This window comes from Gobio gobio (genome assembly GCF_949357685.1).
Source record: "Gobio gobio genome assembly, chromosome: 7".
NCBI classification, from domain to species: domain Eukaryota; kingdom Metazoa; phylum Chordata; class Actinopteri; order Cypriniformes; family Gobionidae; genus Gobio; species Gobio gobio.
The window spans coordinates 54,560,256-54,578,539 of NC_137103.1; the positions used below are offsets into that span (position 1 = coordinate 54,560,256).

General features: G+C 39.1%; 1 protein-coding gene across 1 annotated transcript in view; it reads right to left on the bottom strand.

Annotated features, from left to right (window-relative positions):
* Positions 1 to 514: 514 nt before the first annotated feature.
* The window catches only part of dpp10 (dipeptidyl peptidase like 10), an 86,071-nt gene continuing 68,301 nt past the window's right edge, over positions 515 to 18,284 (bottom strand). The window contains exons 17-26 of the mRNA XM_079822432.1: positions 18,005 to 18,049; positions 14,977 to 15,075; positions 14,306 to 14,375; positions 11,730 to 11,924; positions 10,475 to 10,529; positions 10,281 to 10,380; positions 7,084 to 7,142; positions 6,935 to 7,007; positions 1,537 to 1,610; positions 515 to 1,455 (exon numbers count right to left, since the gene is read on the bottom strand). Coding sequence (XP_079678558.1) covers positions 1,318 to 1,455; positions 1,537 to 1,610; positions 6,935 to 7,007; positions 7,084 to 7,142; positions 10,281 to 10,380; positions 10,475 to 10,529; positions 11,730 to 11,924; positions 14,306 to 14,375; positions 14,977 to 15,075; positions 18,005 to 18,049 — 908 coding nt within the window. The 3' untranslated portion in view covers positions 515 to 1,317. The remainder of the gene's footprint in view (positions 1,456 to 1,536; positions 1,611 to 6,934; positions 7,008 to 7,083; positions 7,143 to 10,280; positions 10,381 to 10,474; positions 10,530 to 11,729; positions 11,925 to 14,305; positions 14,376 to 14,976; positions 15,076 to 18,004; positions 18,050 to 18,284) is intronic.

Sequence of the window (18,284 nt, forward strand, 5' to 3'; positions counted from 1 at the left end):
GTATATTTACCATCCTTATTTGTTCTCTCACAGAAACCACATTTATGTACATATCCACGCAAACCTGTTTATGCCTTGCAATTGGATGACTGAATAAACATTACTATCATCAAAGTTCACTCTAGATTAGCTGCAGTTCTTTCTAGCCGAACAATTAGGCCAGTTGAGTTCCAACCATCCCACTGCGCACAGAATATCCCACAGGCACCGTGTCGAATGTGGACGAGGTCGAACTGGAAGCCATGTTAATCTTGGACTAAATCGGCCACCGTAGGAGTTGAAACAAAATCGGAATTGAGAGGAACAGAAACTAAAATTCACTGGATGGTCATATACCTTTTCACCACTAGATGGGGGAAAATATCACACAGTGTAGCTTTAAAACAAACATCACCTCCAAACATCACTTTTAGCCATTATTAGTTCATATTTTCTCATGTTGTTGGCATTTCTTCCTGTTCCTGATCAGCTGAACCGCAGAGACGCTGATGGGAAATTATAGTACATCAAAATTGAATAATGTTGGATTTGGACTAGTTGTTTATTTATAGACATGACTAGAGAACAATAACAATCAACCCGTCCCGTCACCACAACACCCCCCACCCACCCACCAACAGTAAAACTAAACAGTCAGCGATACAAAAGCCCTCCAGAGACAAATAACCTGATCCAGGACAGTCCGTGTTTCCATCTGAGTGTCAAAAATACATCTGAACGCCCTCTTCTGTACAACACACATCCATCCCAGAATGCACTGCACGTGTGCTGATCTTCACGCAGATCCTCAAGCTTCCGATTTACGGTTCTTCCCAGCGAGTGATTGTGAGAAACGGAGCTCCTCCGGAAGGTGAAAACATACTGACAGACAGAAAGTGGCAAAAGAAGTGAAGCAAAGCAAAAGGACCATGCAATGGCTGACTTGAGCCGTCCCACCTGGACAGTCTGTGCTGTGATTGGCCAACGCATCAGCCAATTGGAGATCGTAGTGACTTATGATATGTGAAACATTCTAATCCATTTCCAGAGATACTGATCCATCGGCCAGGAACATAGAAACTCTCTCTCTCACACACACACACACACACACACACGGCTCTAATACATACTTCATCCAAACGGTTACACACATGCATATATACATGTTCAAACACACACACACACACACACACACTCCTGGCTCTCGCTGTTTATTGGAGCGTTCTGCTCTGGATGTTTGTCTCAACGTCCAGTGTGTTTCACTGTCCCGTGTGTTTGTGTGTACTGTGGTGTGTGTCAGTGTCTGCGTGTGTTTGTGTGCTGCGTGTCATCTTCACTCTACTCTTCCTCTTCCTCCTCCTCCTCACTGATGGGAATCCCGTCCTCCTGCAGGCAGGATCTGAAGTAGCTGCTCAGTGTGGCGGCCACGTGTCGCCTGCTGCTCTTAGACAGGAAATGACCCTCGTCTGGATAAATCTGGAGGAGAACCATTCAGAAAACGTCAAGAAACTAGACTGCCATCAAGACACACAGATGCTGAAGTGTGGTGTTCAGTACCTGCAGTGTGTAGTTCGCTCCCACCTTCACCAGGTTCTTGATGAGCTCGGCTGTGTGCTGGAAATTAATGTTGGCTGAAGGAAAAACAAACAATTTTTAAGAATAGCTCTTACCCCTTTTCCACCAAGGCAGTGCTAGAGCTAATTCAGAGCCAGAGCTAGTCCCAGTTCATAGTTGGTTCGACTGAGGAGCTTTCTAAGAACCGGTTGCTTTTCCACATGCTGAGAGCCACAACAGAGCCATGTCTTACGTCACTGTATACGTCTCATCTTTCTCAGCAACGCTAGCGAGGCAGCGGCAATGTTGCCAAGTCTGTGGTTTTACCGCGGGCTGTTTTTTCATGTCCGCGGGATGAAGCGACCCCAATTATGTGATATTTAGCCCCGGGAATGCAAATTTTAGTAGGCAACCATGCCAAAAAACACATATTTTACCCCAAAATGTGATTTTTACTGGGGAATCCCCCCATGGAACACGATTGGGCTTGTTTTGAGTAGCAATTGGGCGGGTTTTGTTGTGAAAACCTGGCAACCCTGGGCAGCGGGAAACACACACACACACACCAGGTTTGTTCGAGACGCATCGGCGCTGCGCAGACCGATCCACGTATGATATCTTAAAAAAAAATCAAAAGCATAAGGAGTTGTATGCTCTCGCTGGACTCGTTATCATACGGCGATCGGTCTCTGTACAGCACCGCTGCGAACAAGCCTTCCATCAACAAAGCAAACGTTGCGTTACTATTGATTCACATGGCTTTACGATCCTACATCTGCATCAAAACACAACGAAAACACAGCGAATCCAACGCATTCATGCAGTTCGCCGTAATTTGTATAGACGGAGATTACAAATGAGCAGCAGCTGTTAGCTCCATTAGCTGCTGTTTCAACAATGGCGGATCTCAAGTGTGTGTTGGTCTTGTTGACTCCGCCCCCAGCGCCTGACGTAATCAGTTCTTACTTCTAGCCCTGTTCTAGCCCAGCAATGTTTTGGTGCTACTTAAGAACCACTTTTCCTGGCTCGGAGCTGGGGCTTTGGGTGTGGAAACACAAAGAACCGATTTGAAACTAGGCTCTGGCTCCGATCTAGCTCTAGCTCTGCTTTGGTGGAAAAGGGGTATCAGTGGCACAGTAATGCAATCAAATGATATGCTATGATTGCAGTGGACAAAAGTGATGTCCGGCCTAGGAAAATGTACATCTTCACCCTTTATTCATATATGACGTGCTGGCAAAACGAGTCGCAATGAGCAAATTAGTTATTGTTATGTTCAAACCTTATGAAATGATGTATGATTTGCAGGAATCAGACAAAAAATGACTGAGCTACACCTGTTTGAAGTCGATAGAGTCAGCAAAGTAAATTTTGAGAAAAATGGAGTAGAGCCCGACCGATTTATCGGTCTGCAGATTTTATCGGCCGATATGAGCCTGTCACAGATACATTTACATTTACATTTACATTTAGTCATTTAGCAGACGCTTTTATCCAAAGCGACTTACAAATGAGAGCAATAGAAGCAACTAGAACGGTCAGAGGCTACAGTATGCAAGTGCTGTAACAAGTCTCAGTTAATCTAACACAGAACACACGACAAATTTTTTTTTTTTTTTTTTTTTTTTTTTTTTTTTTTTAATAAATTAGACAGACAGAAAATGAATCGAATGGAATGTTAAGTGCTATTCTTGATTGGTTAGGTGCTGCTGGAAAAGACGTGTCTTTAGCCGTTTTTTGAAAATGGCTACAGACTCGGCGGCTCGAATTGAGATAGGCAGGTCATTCCACCAGGTGGGGGCAGTCCAGGAAAAGGTCCGTGAGAGTGATTTCATGCCTCTTTGGTATGGCACTACAAGGCGTCGTTCACTGGCAGACCGTAAGCTCCTGGAGGGTGTGTAAGTCTGAACAAGCGAGTTTAGGTATATTGGTGCAGAGCCAGTGGTTGCTTTGAAGGCGAGCACCAGTGACTTGAATTTGATGCGAGCAGCTATTGGCAGCCAGTGGAGTCTGATGAAGAGAGGCGTGACGTGCGCTCTCTTTGGCTCGTTAAAGATCACCCTCGCCGCTGCGTTCTGGATCAGTTGCAAGGGTTTGATAGTGCATGCCGGAAGGCCCGCTAGAAGAGCATTACAGTAGTCCAGTCTGGAGAGAACAAGAGCTTGGACCAGGAGTTGTGTGGCCTGCTCTGATAGGAAGGGTCTGATCCTCCTAATATTGTATAACGCAAATCTGCAGGTACAGATTTGCGTTCAGATACACTCACCTAAAGGATTATTAGGAACACCTGTTCAATTTCTCATTAATGCAATTATCTAATCAACCAATCACATGGCTGTTGCTTCAATGCATTTAGGGGTGTGGTCCTGGTCAAGACAATCTCCTGAACTCCACACTGAATGTCAGAATGGGAAAGAAAGAGGATTTAAGCAATTTTGAGCGTGGCATGGTTGTTGGTGCCAGACGGGCCGGTCTGAGTATTTCACAATCTGCTCAGTTACTGGGATTGTCACGCACAACCATTTCTAGGGTTTACAAAGAATGGTGTGAAAAGGGAAAAACATCCAGTATGCGGCAGTCCTGTGGGAGAAAATGCCTTGTTGATGCTAGAGGTCAGAGGAGAATGGGCGACTGATTCAAGCTGATAGAAGAGCAACTTTGACTGAAATAACCACTCGTTACAACCGAGGTCTGCAGCAAAGCATTTGTGAAGCCACAACACACACAACCTTGAGGCGGATGGGCTACAACAGCAGAAGACCCCACCGGGTACCACTCATCTCCACTACAAATAGGAAAAAGAGGCGACAATTTGCACGAGCTCACCAAAATTGGACAGTTGAAGACTAGAAAAATGTTGCCTGGTCTGATGAGTCTGGATTTCTGTTGAGACATTCAGATGGTAGAGTCAGAATTTGGCGTAAACAGAATGAGAACATGGATCCATCATGTCTTGTTCCCACTGTGCAGGCTGGTGGTGGTGGTGTAATGGTGTGGGGGATGTTTTCTTGGCACACTTTAGGCCCCTTAGTGCCAATTGGGCATCGTTTAAATGCCACGGCCTACCTGAGCATTGTTTCTGACCATGTCCATCCCTTTATGAGCACCATGTCCCCATCCTCTGATGGCTACTTCCAGCAGGATAATGCACCGTCACAAAGCTCCAATCATTTCAAATTGGTTTCTTGAATATGACAATGAGTTCACTGAACTAAAATGGCCCCCACAGTCACCAGATCTCAACCCAATAGAGCATCTTTGGGATGTGGTGGAACGGGAGCTTCGTGCCCTGGATGTGCATCCCACAAATCTCCATCAACTGCAAGATGCTCTCATATCAATATGGGCCAACATTTCTAAAGAATGCTTTCAGCACCTTGTTGATTCAATGCCACGTAGAATTAAGGCAGTTCTGAAGGAAAAAGGGGGTCAAACACAGTATTAGTATGTGTTCCTAATAATCCTTTAGGTGAGTGTATATCAGCATCAGCGTGTATGCCGCAGATATGCCACCGATATGAACGTGTGCGGCCACGCGTCTCACAGTGCACAATATTCACACAAAATTATGTCAAAATGCCGGTCTTGTCGAGTATCATCAGATATGTCTTAAGTGAACGTAAACATGAAATTGACAGTCACCGCCAGCGTTTTTGGTAATTTTCACAAGTTTCATGGCCCACAGAATATCTTGTTGTATGAATATCTACTCGAATATGGAGTAGATCGAGTCATCAACACACCAAAGCTTCACAGTCCTAGAGCCTGTCCTGGGTGGACATTTCATTCAATAACACAGCCGTTTTGATTTATATGCCGTTTAATGTTGATGATCGCCTTATTTTACATATGCATCTGCTTATACAAGATCGATCGTTCTTCTTAGCCTGTGTTTTTTGATCAGATTCAGTACTGGTTCAGGAGATGTGTAATAGCGCCCCCTAACATATAACAGTGAGAACATGGCAAAATCTTGTCAATGGGAAGCGTTTTATCATAAAAGACCAGATAACAAAAAACACTCACAGCTCTTGACTGAATAACTTTAATAAGGGTTCATCTATATTTATACAATGAAGATTATGAAGTGATATTTTACATTTTATTACTATTTATGTACCTGAAAATCTAATTTAGACTTAAAACCCTAAAAAGAACAGTTAATTTAATTTGTATGTTTGTTCTATTGTATTTATGTATAATGTATGTATATTATGTATATACTCTATTATATATATACAGTACCAGTCAAAAATTTGGACACCAATGGGAAAGTGTGTCCAGACTTTTGACTGGTACTGTGTACTCGTGTCGGCTGATATATCGGTATCTGACTTTTTTACGCCCTAATATCGGTATCGGCCCCCAGAAACCCATATCGGTCAGGCTCTAAAATGGAGTTAAAGTATTCTGAAGGTTCCAAAACAAAATCACCAGCAACCATAACTTAAAGTCCCTGGTAATTACACCACATTTCAACACCAAATATCCATTGGAAAAATATATATTAAACTTTTTTTCCCCATGATATCACAATTGTTTGATTAACATTGAGATAAACAGTCTATATATTAAGACATTTTGTACCACACGGATTGAACATAATGTTACACCCAACAGTTTTCCCAACAGTTAACCAAACGATTATTTAAGACATAACCGATCATTTAAATACTCGCCAAGAAGGATATTTTAAAATACTGTAATTCTGTGTATATCGGGATTACGCGCTGTCTGAGAGCCATTGTGCGCACACGTCGGTTCTGTCAGTCAGCACGAGTAAGATTGTTTTGTTTACATCAGCATGAGTTTGAAAATCACATTTCATTGGTTTAGCCATCGAGAATTTGCTATGAATATTCACAAAGTTGGAATAATGCGCTTTAAAACGAAACCAAACTTGTTTATCGAGGCCAGTGGTCGAGAAGTCGTCATTTTTCATGGAAAAGGGAAAGGTACTTCTCTCAGAGAACGTGAAAATAAAGATACTTTTAGATGTTTAGTTGCTATTTGGAGCATTGGGATCGCTAGACGAGGGCTTAATGAACTAATTTTTGGGAAAACCTCAATTTCGACCAAAATTTTACATGTTTTGGCTGTAGCTCGAAATTATCCTGTGCGCATTTACCCAGTACGGGTCACAAATATGAATCAAAATTTGTTAGATTTTGTAAGATGTAGATTATGCATCGTCATTTTTGATGAAGTGCATTTTGATGGTTTAACTGAACTTGTAGGGTCATATCACCTCCGGACATCACTTTTGGCCACTATTGTAGAAAGTGACTATCTGTGTGGGATTATTCAAACCAGTGTTTATTAATTTATTTATAGAGCATGTATGTGAATTGCATTGTGTATGTCAGGCACACTGTGTGAATGGTGTACACTGGAAACTGACCATCAGCAGTTGCGTGCAGCAGCATGAGTGTTTGGTCTCTGAAGCCCTGTGGATTCTGCAGCACACTGGAGAACTGGAGAACAAACCGTCTGTCAATACATTCAAGCAGAGTCTGAGTCTGAGCCCACCAACATCTAACCTGCACTTACCTGATATCTGCTGTCGTCCTGAAGAGGAAATCCCAGATAGCGTTCAGAGAAGGCCGAAGCTGAGAGAGAGAGAGAGAGAGAGATCAGTTTCACTCACAGAAAAGGAAACACTGATGATCTCTGGTCTGAAACGCCTATGTTCTTCTAGACACGTCAGAGGTTTAAAGAGGTCATAAAATGCCCTTTTATTTTCTTTTAGGGTGTGTTCACACTTGGCATGTTTGGTTTGATTAAAATGAACCCTGGTGTGATCGCTCTGTTAGTGCGGTTCATTTGAATTAGTGTGAACGCTGCCATCTTAACCAAACAAGCTGAAAAGATCAGTCTCACTCCGCTTCCAAACGAACTCTGGTGCGGTTCAAATGAAATACGAACGCAACACAGACCAAAAACGACACATGATGTCCCTAAAAAGGACAGAAGGCTCAAGCACACCTGTTTTTCTCGTCATGGTCGTGATGTTGCCCATCACAGTTCAGCGTCAGAATCACGTCTCCTCGCTCTTGGTTTGTGTGTGTGACGGAGGGAGTCCTGACGCGGTTTTGACTCCTTTACACATTTTATAAGCTCTTCACGAGTTCTCAGCAGGTCAAAATACCATCATATGTAGCTACACACACACAACGAGCACATTTAGCCCCGCACACAGCATTGTTTTGGATGTTCGGTAAGTTCTGTCTCGAAATATACGAAATAAAAGCCGACAATCAGGTTGTGAACATATCACTATGCCTTTAGGTTCAGCGTCTTTAGGTTCAGTGTTAAAATGCCAATGTGAACGCTAAGCGGACCTTTTTAGTCCGGACCAAATGAACCAAAATAAAAGTGTGAACACACCCATATAAATGTTCTTTGAGGTCCACTTAAAAAGGTTATCAAGATCAAAAAAACATACTAAATGTAGATTTTCGAACCTATTTTTGACCCTGTGGCGAGGTTGGCGAGAGAGAGACGTGGGAGGAGCGAGCGAAAGTTAATCACGTTCCCGCCTCCTTCTTCCCATAACAACAAATCATGTTACATTGGTGCCGAAACCCGGGAGGAAGGAGGAGGGAACCAGCAAACTTTTTAAAGACTTTAATAAATGAATGAACAAAATGAAAGTAAAAGCCCCTCACTGACGACTGCCGCGCACACACACACACACACACACACACACAACAAAACGTAAACAAAACAACGTAAAGTCCAGGCCTGGTCCTCTCTCGTCCTTCACTGGTGTCGCTCATCCTTGTTTGCCTTTCGGGCTCCCTCATGAGAGGACTCGAGATCGGTGTGTCTCACAGATGACGCTCATTCTCAATCATGCACCGGTCTCGCTCGCTCCTCCCACGTCTCTCGCTCGCCAACCTCGCCACAGACCCTCTCTTTCTTAACCCCTAGGAGTCTGAGCTGTTTTGGGGCCCTTTAGAAGTTTTGACATGCTCTGACATTTGTGTTTTTTTCAGTTGCTTATAAACACATTAATGGCAAAAGTGTAATTACACTGTATTCAGCACAAACTGGGCTACCATAATATGTGAGCAACATGTATGTACATGCTTGTATTTTTGAGAGAAAATGTTTATGCACGGATTTTGAAAAAACAAAAAAAATTGTTTTTAAATTAAGGCCTCAAAACACACAATAGATATCTGTTCCCAAGACTTTTGACTCCTGTCTGTATTTGTATAGAGTTTTTTCTTTAACTGATGTGAGAATCATTGAGCCTACTCATTCACATAAAACAATACACTGATTTAAAATTTGCAAGACAGTTTCTCTTCACAAAGCCAATATGCGAGGAGGCGTGGTATCTAATGAATAATGATGAGATAGCACCTGAGATAACAGAGGACTCGCATTAATGAGCTGCATAATGAATGAGCTGCAGGTAGGCCTATGTGACAGAGAGCAACAGAGCAAAGGAAATATATATATTTTGTAGTTTATTTTATTTGGAATGTTATCAACAAAGGCCTATTATATTTTAAATTATCAGAAGATTTGACTACACTGCAAAAAATCTTCTTATTCTTATTTGGTATTTTTTCTTGTTTCCAGTCCAAATATTTAAAATTCTTAAATCAAGATTAATTTACTAGATAAGTACAAATTTCTGGGGGGAAAATCAAAATGAAGTGAGTTTTTGATTAGTTAGTTAACTTTATTGTCCCCAAGGGGAAATTCTGCTTAGGCACAGTGCAGAGTTGCTTCATAAAGGTAGACCAGATAACTTAAAACAATCTATATTCTCTGCCACAACAATTTATAATTTATTAAACTATAATTTATGATTTATTACACCAATTTATTAAAACACAACAATTAGCTAATGAGATTAAAACCATGTTTTTACTCCAAACTTACTTTATATCACAAGTCAAATGTTTTAAATAACCTTATGTGATCTCATTTGGCTTTGGATCACAAAATCAGAAAGAAAATATATTTTACAATATTCTACATAATTATAAAAGCTCGAGTAGAATTGCATTATAAATATGTTCGGATCACAAGGATGGCAATGCAAAGACTGTTTTTTCCCACAACTTGGCACTTCAAAATCTCTTGTAATCCTCAGAGGCGGCTCTATTGTTTTGCTGCTGGAATAATCCTGTGTTTGTCTCGTTCTCGTATTTACATGACATGTACAAATCGCTGGGCGGGGCTAAAGAGGCAATGATGTAGAAGTAGGGGATGATCTTCTGCAAAGGCAGTCTTTCGTCGCACCATTACGTCATGAGGTGACAAATCCAAAACGGGTCGTTTGGGCAGCTTGGTTTCAATAAAAGCTGTTTTTGGACTGTTGCAGCTTGTCTCTTCCCAGTCTGTCAGTAACTCTCTGTTTAGTTCCGGTCTCTATGAAGCCCCTTCTTCTGAAAAGCACAATGTGCTCTGATTGGTCGACTGGAGGAGTGTGTTGTGATTGGTCAAGCGCTTCTAGCATGTTTGGGAAATGTCCCGCCCCTTACCTTAACCGGCAGTTTCAACACACTACTAACTAACCCAGGCCTCGCCCTTTTATTCTACGTATTAATTATTTAAATGAGGAATATTGTGACGTATTGGTTCCCAGAAGAAACTCAAGACCTCAATGGAGGCGTTTGCAGGAGTTCAGAAACACTGACACTGATATAGAGAAGAATAACTCCTGCTGGAGAGACTTAAGAAAGATCAACATGGAAGGAAAATACATTCACATCACAATAACTCACCGTACAAATTCCAATCTGTCACAGGCGACATGGCCGCTGCACATTTAAACAAGTTCTCCGTGGATTTAATCAGAAGAAGTGCGACATATCCTCCATAATCCTGCAGACAGACAAATGTGGAAGTGTGAAGAAGGAAGAAGGATGAGTGTTTCTACCATTACATCAGCCGTGTGACACTTAAAACTGCGTCTTACCCGACCAAACACACCAATTCTGGTGCGATCAATGTATGGCAATTTCAGCATGTACCTGGAACAAAAGCATGATTTTGTTAGCATGTTTCACAGCAGTGTGTGCAGTATTAGATCACACAAGATAAACAGTAGGGATGCCACAATTCTCAATATAATATTGAACCGTTCGGTACGGCATTCACGGTTCAATACGCGCTTGTAAATCACGTTTTTTTTTCGGTTTTGCATTGAATTAATTATTTTTCTACAAATTCTATCATTTGCCTCCATCCCAATACTGAACGACATACATTCACATCACAGGTTAGTGGTAGAGTTATACACACGGAACATTATAGATATTCACAATCAAGAAAGTTCATTATTTGCATGCGTTTTAAAGCCTTGCCGGCTCATTCGTGTGCGCGGTTTTAACATGCGCTTTTCCAAGCGTGCACTAAACGCCTGTCAAACACGTGAATACTGAACTAAATAGTCGTCTTACTGCACTAATACTGTCAAATACACACAAGGTTAACATAAACACAGTCGGTTATGTCTAAAGTGAAAGTAAAATCGTGTGTGTCTGTATATTAGATGCACGCAGGTCTTTAATTGACAACAGCGCAGCCTATAGTGAACACGCTGTCCTTAAAGGGACAGTTCACCTCTAAAATGATGTCATTATTTACTCACTCTAATATTGTTCCAAACCTGTTTTCATTTCTCGATGACAGAATTTTCATTTTTGAATGAACTATCCCTTTAATGTTAATACAACAACAAAAGACAAAGAGAAAATCACTCACTGCTCTTGACTGAAAATCTAACACAGTAGCTTTAATAAGAATCAGTGTATATTTTATAGTGAAGTCTACGTAGTGTTTTATTTTTACATTTATTCATTCAATTTCATACTTAAATGCTGTAGTACAGTTCTGAGTTGCCAGTGTATCTTTATATATATTTATTTTATATTTTACAATACACTAGGAATGTGTACAAGGGTTTTTTTTAAGTTAAGTTTTAATTTTAAGTAAGGGTTTTCAATTCTTTTAAGTAAATTAAAGAAAGAGTATTGCAATAAAAAAATAGTATTTTTTCTCCTTAACCTCTTGCTGTTCCTGTCGCCTAAGGATAAAATTGCAAAAAACTGATGTGACAAGCCATCAGAACCGAACCGAAAACCCTGGTTAAAAACCGAGGTATGTATTGAACCGTGGACTAACTGTATTGTTGCATCCCTAATAAACAGACATATAATTTTGGCTCTTACTCAACAGCAGCCAGCTGATCCTGCAGCTCCACGGCTCCCAGGCGCTTGTGCACATCCTGTAACACCCTCTGACCCAGGAAGCCACTTCCTCTGCCATCCAGACGGGCTACGATGACACTGTCCGAGCTGACCAGCACAGAGTCCCAGTCCACTGCATACTGCTCATTCACCTGCTGACCACCGGGGGCAGCATCGCTGACACAAATAAAACACATCAGCACATCATCATCATCTGAAATAACGTGCCTCTCCTGCTTCTGATCATGTGTGTTTACAGCGCCTTTTAGATTCAACAGGATGAGGTTTTCACAGATGAGAAATGTGCATGGCACCCTCACAAAGAGTTGTTTAATTCACCACAGAGCCGCTTGAACTTCACATCACACCTCCATAAATACCAGATCTAATGGTACCACATGAACAAAGCCTCTACTTTACACGCCAGATCCTTTAAGCATTTGGCAAATATTCCATTGGGATTGATACGAATATTTGCTCACTAAAACCTTGACATCATGAGAGGTTTCAAAGACTTATTTGTGCATACAACTGCCTTTTTGGACATTGCTTTAAATTTCTGCACTGCAAAAAATGATGTTCTTCCTCAGTATTCCTGTCTTGTTTTCCAGTACAAATATCTAAACATTCTTAAATCAAGACACATTTACTGGAGAAGGCTTACGTTTTCTGATAAATTAGTCAAAATGAAGTGTTTGAAGCAAAATCCATTATTTTTTTGGTTTTTTATTATTTGTTCTTTACATTCTTCACATTGTGTGGAAAAATATTCTCTTGTTGGCGTTTGGCCTGCTCAGTCGGGGACACTAGGATTTAAAGTGCATGTCAACTTACTCCACTAACCCTAGTCTACTAATGCTCTAATGAGAGTTAGTTGACATATAGTTGAAAAATTATTTATAGTTAGTAGAATGTCTAAAGAGGACCATCGAAATAAAATGTAACTCAATGGTTTTCACCCAACAAACACTTATCATACACCCTTGGCTTTTGGCTTGCTCAGTCGGGGACACTAAATATTCAACTATATTACTGATCCGCTCATTTCAATCATCATAAAGTCATATTTAAGAGATAAAATGTTGAAAATAGGATTTTAAATGCCCTCATTATTAGATAAAAAGTAAAAAGTATGATTTTAAAAGTCCTCATTCTTAGATAAAAAGTGAAGAATATGATTTTAAAAGTCCTCATTATTAGATAAAAAGTTAAAAATATGATTTTAAACGTTCTCATTATTAGATAAAAAGTCAAAAATATTATTTTAAATGTCTCATTAGATAAAAAGTCAAAAATATGATTTTAAAAGTCATAATAATGAGATAAAAAGTCGAAAAATACGACATGCTAAGTTATAATTATAAGATCAAATGTTGAAAATATGATCTTAAAAGTCCTCATTATTAGATAAAAAGTAAAAAATATGATTTTAAAAGTCCTCATTATTAGATAAACAGTCAAAAATATGATTTTAAACGTTCTCATTATTAGAGAAAAAGTCAAAAATATTATTTTTAAAGTTATAATAATGAGATAAAAAGTTGAAAATACGACATGCTAAGTTATAATTATAAGATCAAATGTTGAAAATATGATTTTAAAAGTCCTCATTATTAAATAAAATGTCAAAATATGATTTGCTAAGTCATTGCGAGATGAAAATTTTTAATTAGGACTTCAAATTTTTTTATTTAAAGTCAAAATTATGATTAAAAGTCCTAATTATTAGATAAAAAGCTGAAATTAGATTTAAAAAAAAGTCTAAATCATGACCAAAACACACACTAAGACATTGAATGAAATCATGCTTGTTTTTTTTTTTTAAATGCTCTTTACATTTTTTGATTTACACTTATACTAATAATATTTCCATTATTGTTTTCATTTTGTGCAATATATTTTTTTTCATGCATTTTTACATTTTGAAATCAGTTTTTACAACAGAAATGAATCAATCAGAAACTTACTTTAGCTTTTCATCTAAAACAAAACTCATTTCCTCTCATCAGTGTAAAGCGGCTCTGAAGCATCTGTGTGTGAAAAGAGCGCTAGAGCAATAAAGCTTGACCTTGTTAGACGCTTTATGTTTACTCTAAAACTTCAGATAACTTCACACAGCAACTTTTCAGGACTGCACCAAGCAAAAATAAACCGTAATCATTACAAAGAGTAAAGATAAAGCGTCTAACAAGGTCTACGTGCATTCATTCTAATGACTTGTTTTGCATATGGCGGATATTACGTTTTTGTGGGCGTTCCCAGAAATGCCGACCAAGTCTATACAATGCCTCGTCTATACAACGTTGCAAGTTAAATTAAATGTTTTTAAGTAAAATTGTTGAAAATTATTGTGATAAATTAGTCGATAGATTAATCGATTAATTAGTCGATAGATTAATCGATATAAAAATAGTTGTTAGTGGCAGCCCTATATCACATTAATGTGAACATCACTGCACAAATGCTTTGAACCGCTGTCTTTCTAACTACAAACTACCTCAATCCTTAACACATCTGAACACACACACACACACACACACACACACAGATCTGCTTACATGATCAGCAGAAGAGCGTAAGTGCGGGACTCAGAGAAATCGGGTGGATAGGAGATCTTCAGCGGCAACTCTGCAAAAACACACAAGGAACAGTTCAGTGCTGCTTATGACAATCTATCAACTTCAATAGAGTCCAAAATTGAAAGGTCCAGCCGAGGAAAACTGACATCTTCACCCTTTATTCAAATATTATTTAAAATAGAAAGATTTTGTAGTCATATTGCGTAGTTGTGCAATTGTTTTAATTTGTGAAAATGCAATTATGCCGACATAATTTGTAAACACATGCAAAAACAAGAGAGAACCAACAAAATATTAATAACTGATTATGTTGTAGTCAATGTTTGCTTTTTCCTCTGAGCTTTTCTGTTTTTCTATTCATTTTTGCATCATAAAATAAAACCTGTAGCTGTATAGTTTTCCTTTTTTTGCCAGATAATGTTGTCAGATAAATACCTTAACCAAGTTAAGTGTTTTGTGCTTCCCTCCTCATATTTTGATGGTTTAATCAAACTTATAGGGTCATAAAAACATCACTTTTGGCCTCTATTGTATCTTCAAGACCAGAGATATTGAACTCCAGCAGTACCAAACCAACACACATGATTCTTTCCCACTGTCTGCTGAAGCTGCTCTGTGTCTTTATGAGGTAAAACTGAGTGGTACGTTACCCAAGTGGTCGGTCTGGATGCTTTTGTACTCCAGCTGCTGGATCCGTTTGTATCTGAGAGCCGCTTTGAGCACGGAGTTGTTCTCCAGGATGTAATAATCTGTTGAGAGATCAAGACGTGATTCAACATGGAGTTATTTAAAGGGGTCATGAAATGAGAAATAACATTTTCCTTGAGCTTTTGACATATAAGAGGTCATCATACTATAAGAATATCCTGTAAGTTTCAGAACTGAAAACTTCCTTGTTAGTCCAATAAAAGCTTTTATTGATACCAGGCCCAGAAAACAACAGGTTTTTCAAAGTGGGGATCTATGACGTCAAAGGGAGGCATCACTGCCTGTTTAGCCCCGCCCACCGATTTGCGCAGGTTACATAGGCCTAGTGTTAAACCAGATCGAGCTACCAAGCAATAAACATGCCGTTGAGGATTACAAAATATTTTGTGCCTGGGCTCGACAGTAGTGCAACATGTAAGTAACTGTGTTCATTCTAATGCCTGATCTGATATGTAATGATTCATGTATCAGATGTTCTTTGTCTGTGTGTCAGTAAATCAAACCAGTGACTAAACGTCAATTTGCATTGTTTCTCATAGTAGGATGAAAAAAAATCTGTTATTTAACGGTAATTAAATTCTATAAAGAAAGCTCCCTTTGCAATCGTTTGAGCAGCGCGTGCTGGAGCTGTCAATCAAACAGTGAGAGTTTATCAATGACTCCCGTTTTATTCAACGAATCTCTGAACTATATCACATTTGCACTGTTAGTGTATGCTTCTTACAGAGCCATAAATAGTTAAAAAATCATACATTGTGATTTTTGGATTTTTTTTTTAGATTATGTCTCTCACAGTGGACATGCACCTACGATGACAATTTCAGACCCCTCCATGATTTCTAAGTGGGAGAACTTGCAAAATAGCAGGGTGTTCAAATACTTATTTTCCTCACTGTATCTAAGTATAATGCCATAGATCTAAATATAATGCCATAGATGTAAATATAATGCCATAGACCTAAATGTAATGCCATAGATCTAAATCTAATGCAACACTTTTCACGGCTAGTTAACCATGAGAACTGTAATAGTAAAAACGCGCTAAAAGAGAGAGTAATAATATTTCAAATGGAAAGACGTTAGCCAATCACAGCAGTGGGCGTTTACACTGAACTCTCACAGCAGACACGCCCCTTAAAACAGAGCGTTCAGAGCAGAGGGCTAAAATCAGGGTAGGAAAAATGCCTTTTATTTATAAATTATGACAATTTTTTAAGTAGAAAGCATTCTAACATTATAAGTGCACCCCAGGAAACATCATAAAACAATGTAGTTCATGAGCCCTTTAAAGGGTTAGTTCACCCAAAAATGAAAATTCTGTCATTAATTACTTACCCTCATGTCGTTCGACACCCGTCAGACCTCCGTTCATCTTCAGACACAAATGAAGATATTTTAGTGTAAATCTGATGGCTCTGAAAGGCCTCCATTGGCTCAATGCACTTTACACTCTCAAGACCCTTAAAAGGCACTAAAGACGTCGTTACAAAGTCCATCTCACTACAGTGGTTCTAAAATAACTTTATGAATCGGCGACAATAGTTTTTGAGCGCAAAAAAACCCTAAATAACGACTTCTATAGTGATGACGATTTCAAAACAAGGCATTCATGAATCAGTGAGTCGATTCAGTGGTTTGAATCGCCAAATTTCAGCAGTTTGGCGATTTGACACGCGATCCGAATCATCATTCGGCTCAGTGATTCATAACGCTTCGAAGCTTCATGATGCCTTGTTTTGAAATCGTACAAAAACTATTGTCGCCGATTCATAAAGTTATTGTAGAACCACTGTAGTGAGATGGACTTTGTAACGACGTCTTTAGTGCCTTTTAAGGGTCTTGAGAGTGAACCGTGCCATTGTGTCAATGGAGGCCTTTCAGAGCCATCAGATTTACACTAAAATATCTTCATTTGTGTCTGAAGATGAACGGAGGTCTGACGGGTGTCGAACGACATGAGGGTAAGTAATTAATGACAGAATTTTCATTTTTGGGTGAACTAACCCTTTAAGCAAAACAGGGCGGACAGTAGGGCTGGGCAAAAAAAAAAAGAAGAGATTTTTCCAATTAATCATTTTTTAAAATGTGGTTAATTTGAACTGATTAAAAGCCACAAATCAACCTTTTTTTGTATTTATTTCCGCAAACATTGAACATAATGGGTTTCACAGACATGGCCTAAGCCTAGTCCCAGACCAAAATGCATGTTTGAGCCGTTTTAACTCAACGCAACATATTTTAAGATATGTCAGTGCCATTGTTTTGTCTCAAGATGCACATCAGTAATAAGCTTTTTTAAACACGTTTATAAAAGATACTTTAAATGCCCTAATTGAACTAATGCCTAATCCTGGCTTAATCTAAGGCCCCGTCCACATGGAGACAGAGTATTAACACTTAATGACATTTTAAATGACCAATTCAACTTGTACCACTGAAAAAAAGATTTATGACAGGTTATGTTGTCTTGGTAATGTCAAGTTGTCATGACAAAAACATCTCAAATAATGTAATCTTTGCATTAAAAATGACATAATTGAGCGAATGACACTTAATGACAGTTGTCATAAACATGCATACAAACTATGTCATGATTATGTCATGTCAGTCTTATGCACACCCCTTCAAGTAAAGTGTTACCATTTGTTCTTCTTGTTTTATTAATGACTGTTTACTTGTCTTTAATAATGTTTTAAATTTATATTAGATAATTGATCATTTCACTGGTGTGAAACATTTTGGTGCCATAACCTTATTTATTACAATACAAGGATTCAACAAAAACACTAACTATTGTATTCATTCATTACTTTTTGTGGTGGGGCCAGTGAAAATGTAACCATTGAATTGACTGAATCAAATCGAATCTTGAATCAAGTTGAGATCTTGTGAATCGGAATCGAATTGGGATGTCTGTATCAAAACCCAGCCCTATTGGACAGATGGATAAATGAAGAAGTGAATACTCACTGGCAGTGTTGAGAGTGTGTACGATCACTGTCGGTGCTCCTGGACCTGCAGGAAAACCACAACAAACCAAACAACAGTCAGAAATGATGTTCTTCCTCAGTGTTTCTGTCTTGTTTTCCAGCACAAACATCTAAACATCAAGACGCATTTACTGGAGGAGCAAAATGACTGAAGATATAAAGACTCGTTTCCTTAGAAATTGTTCAAAATTAATTTTAACCAAGAAAAAAATATGCTAATGGAGCCAGAAAACAGAAAGCAATTTTTTTCTTGATTTAAG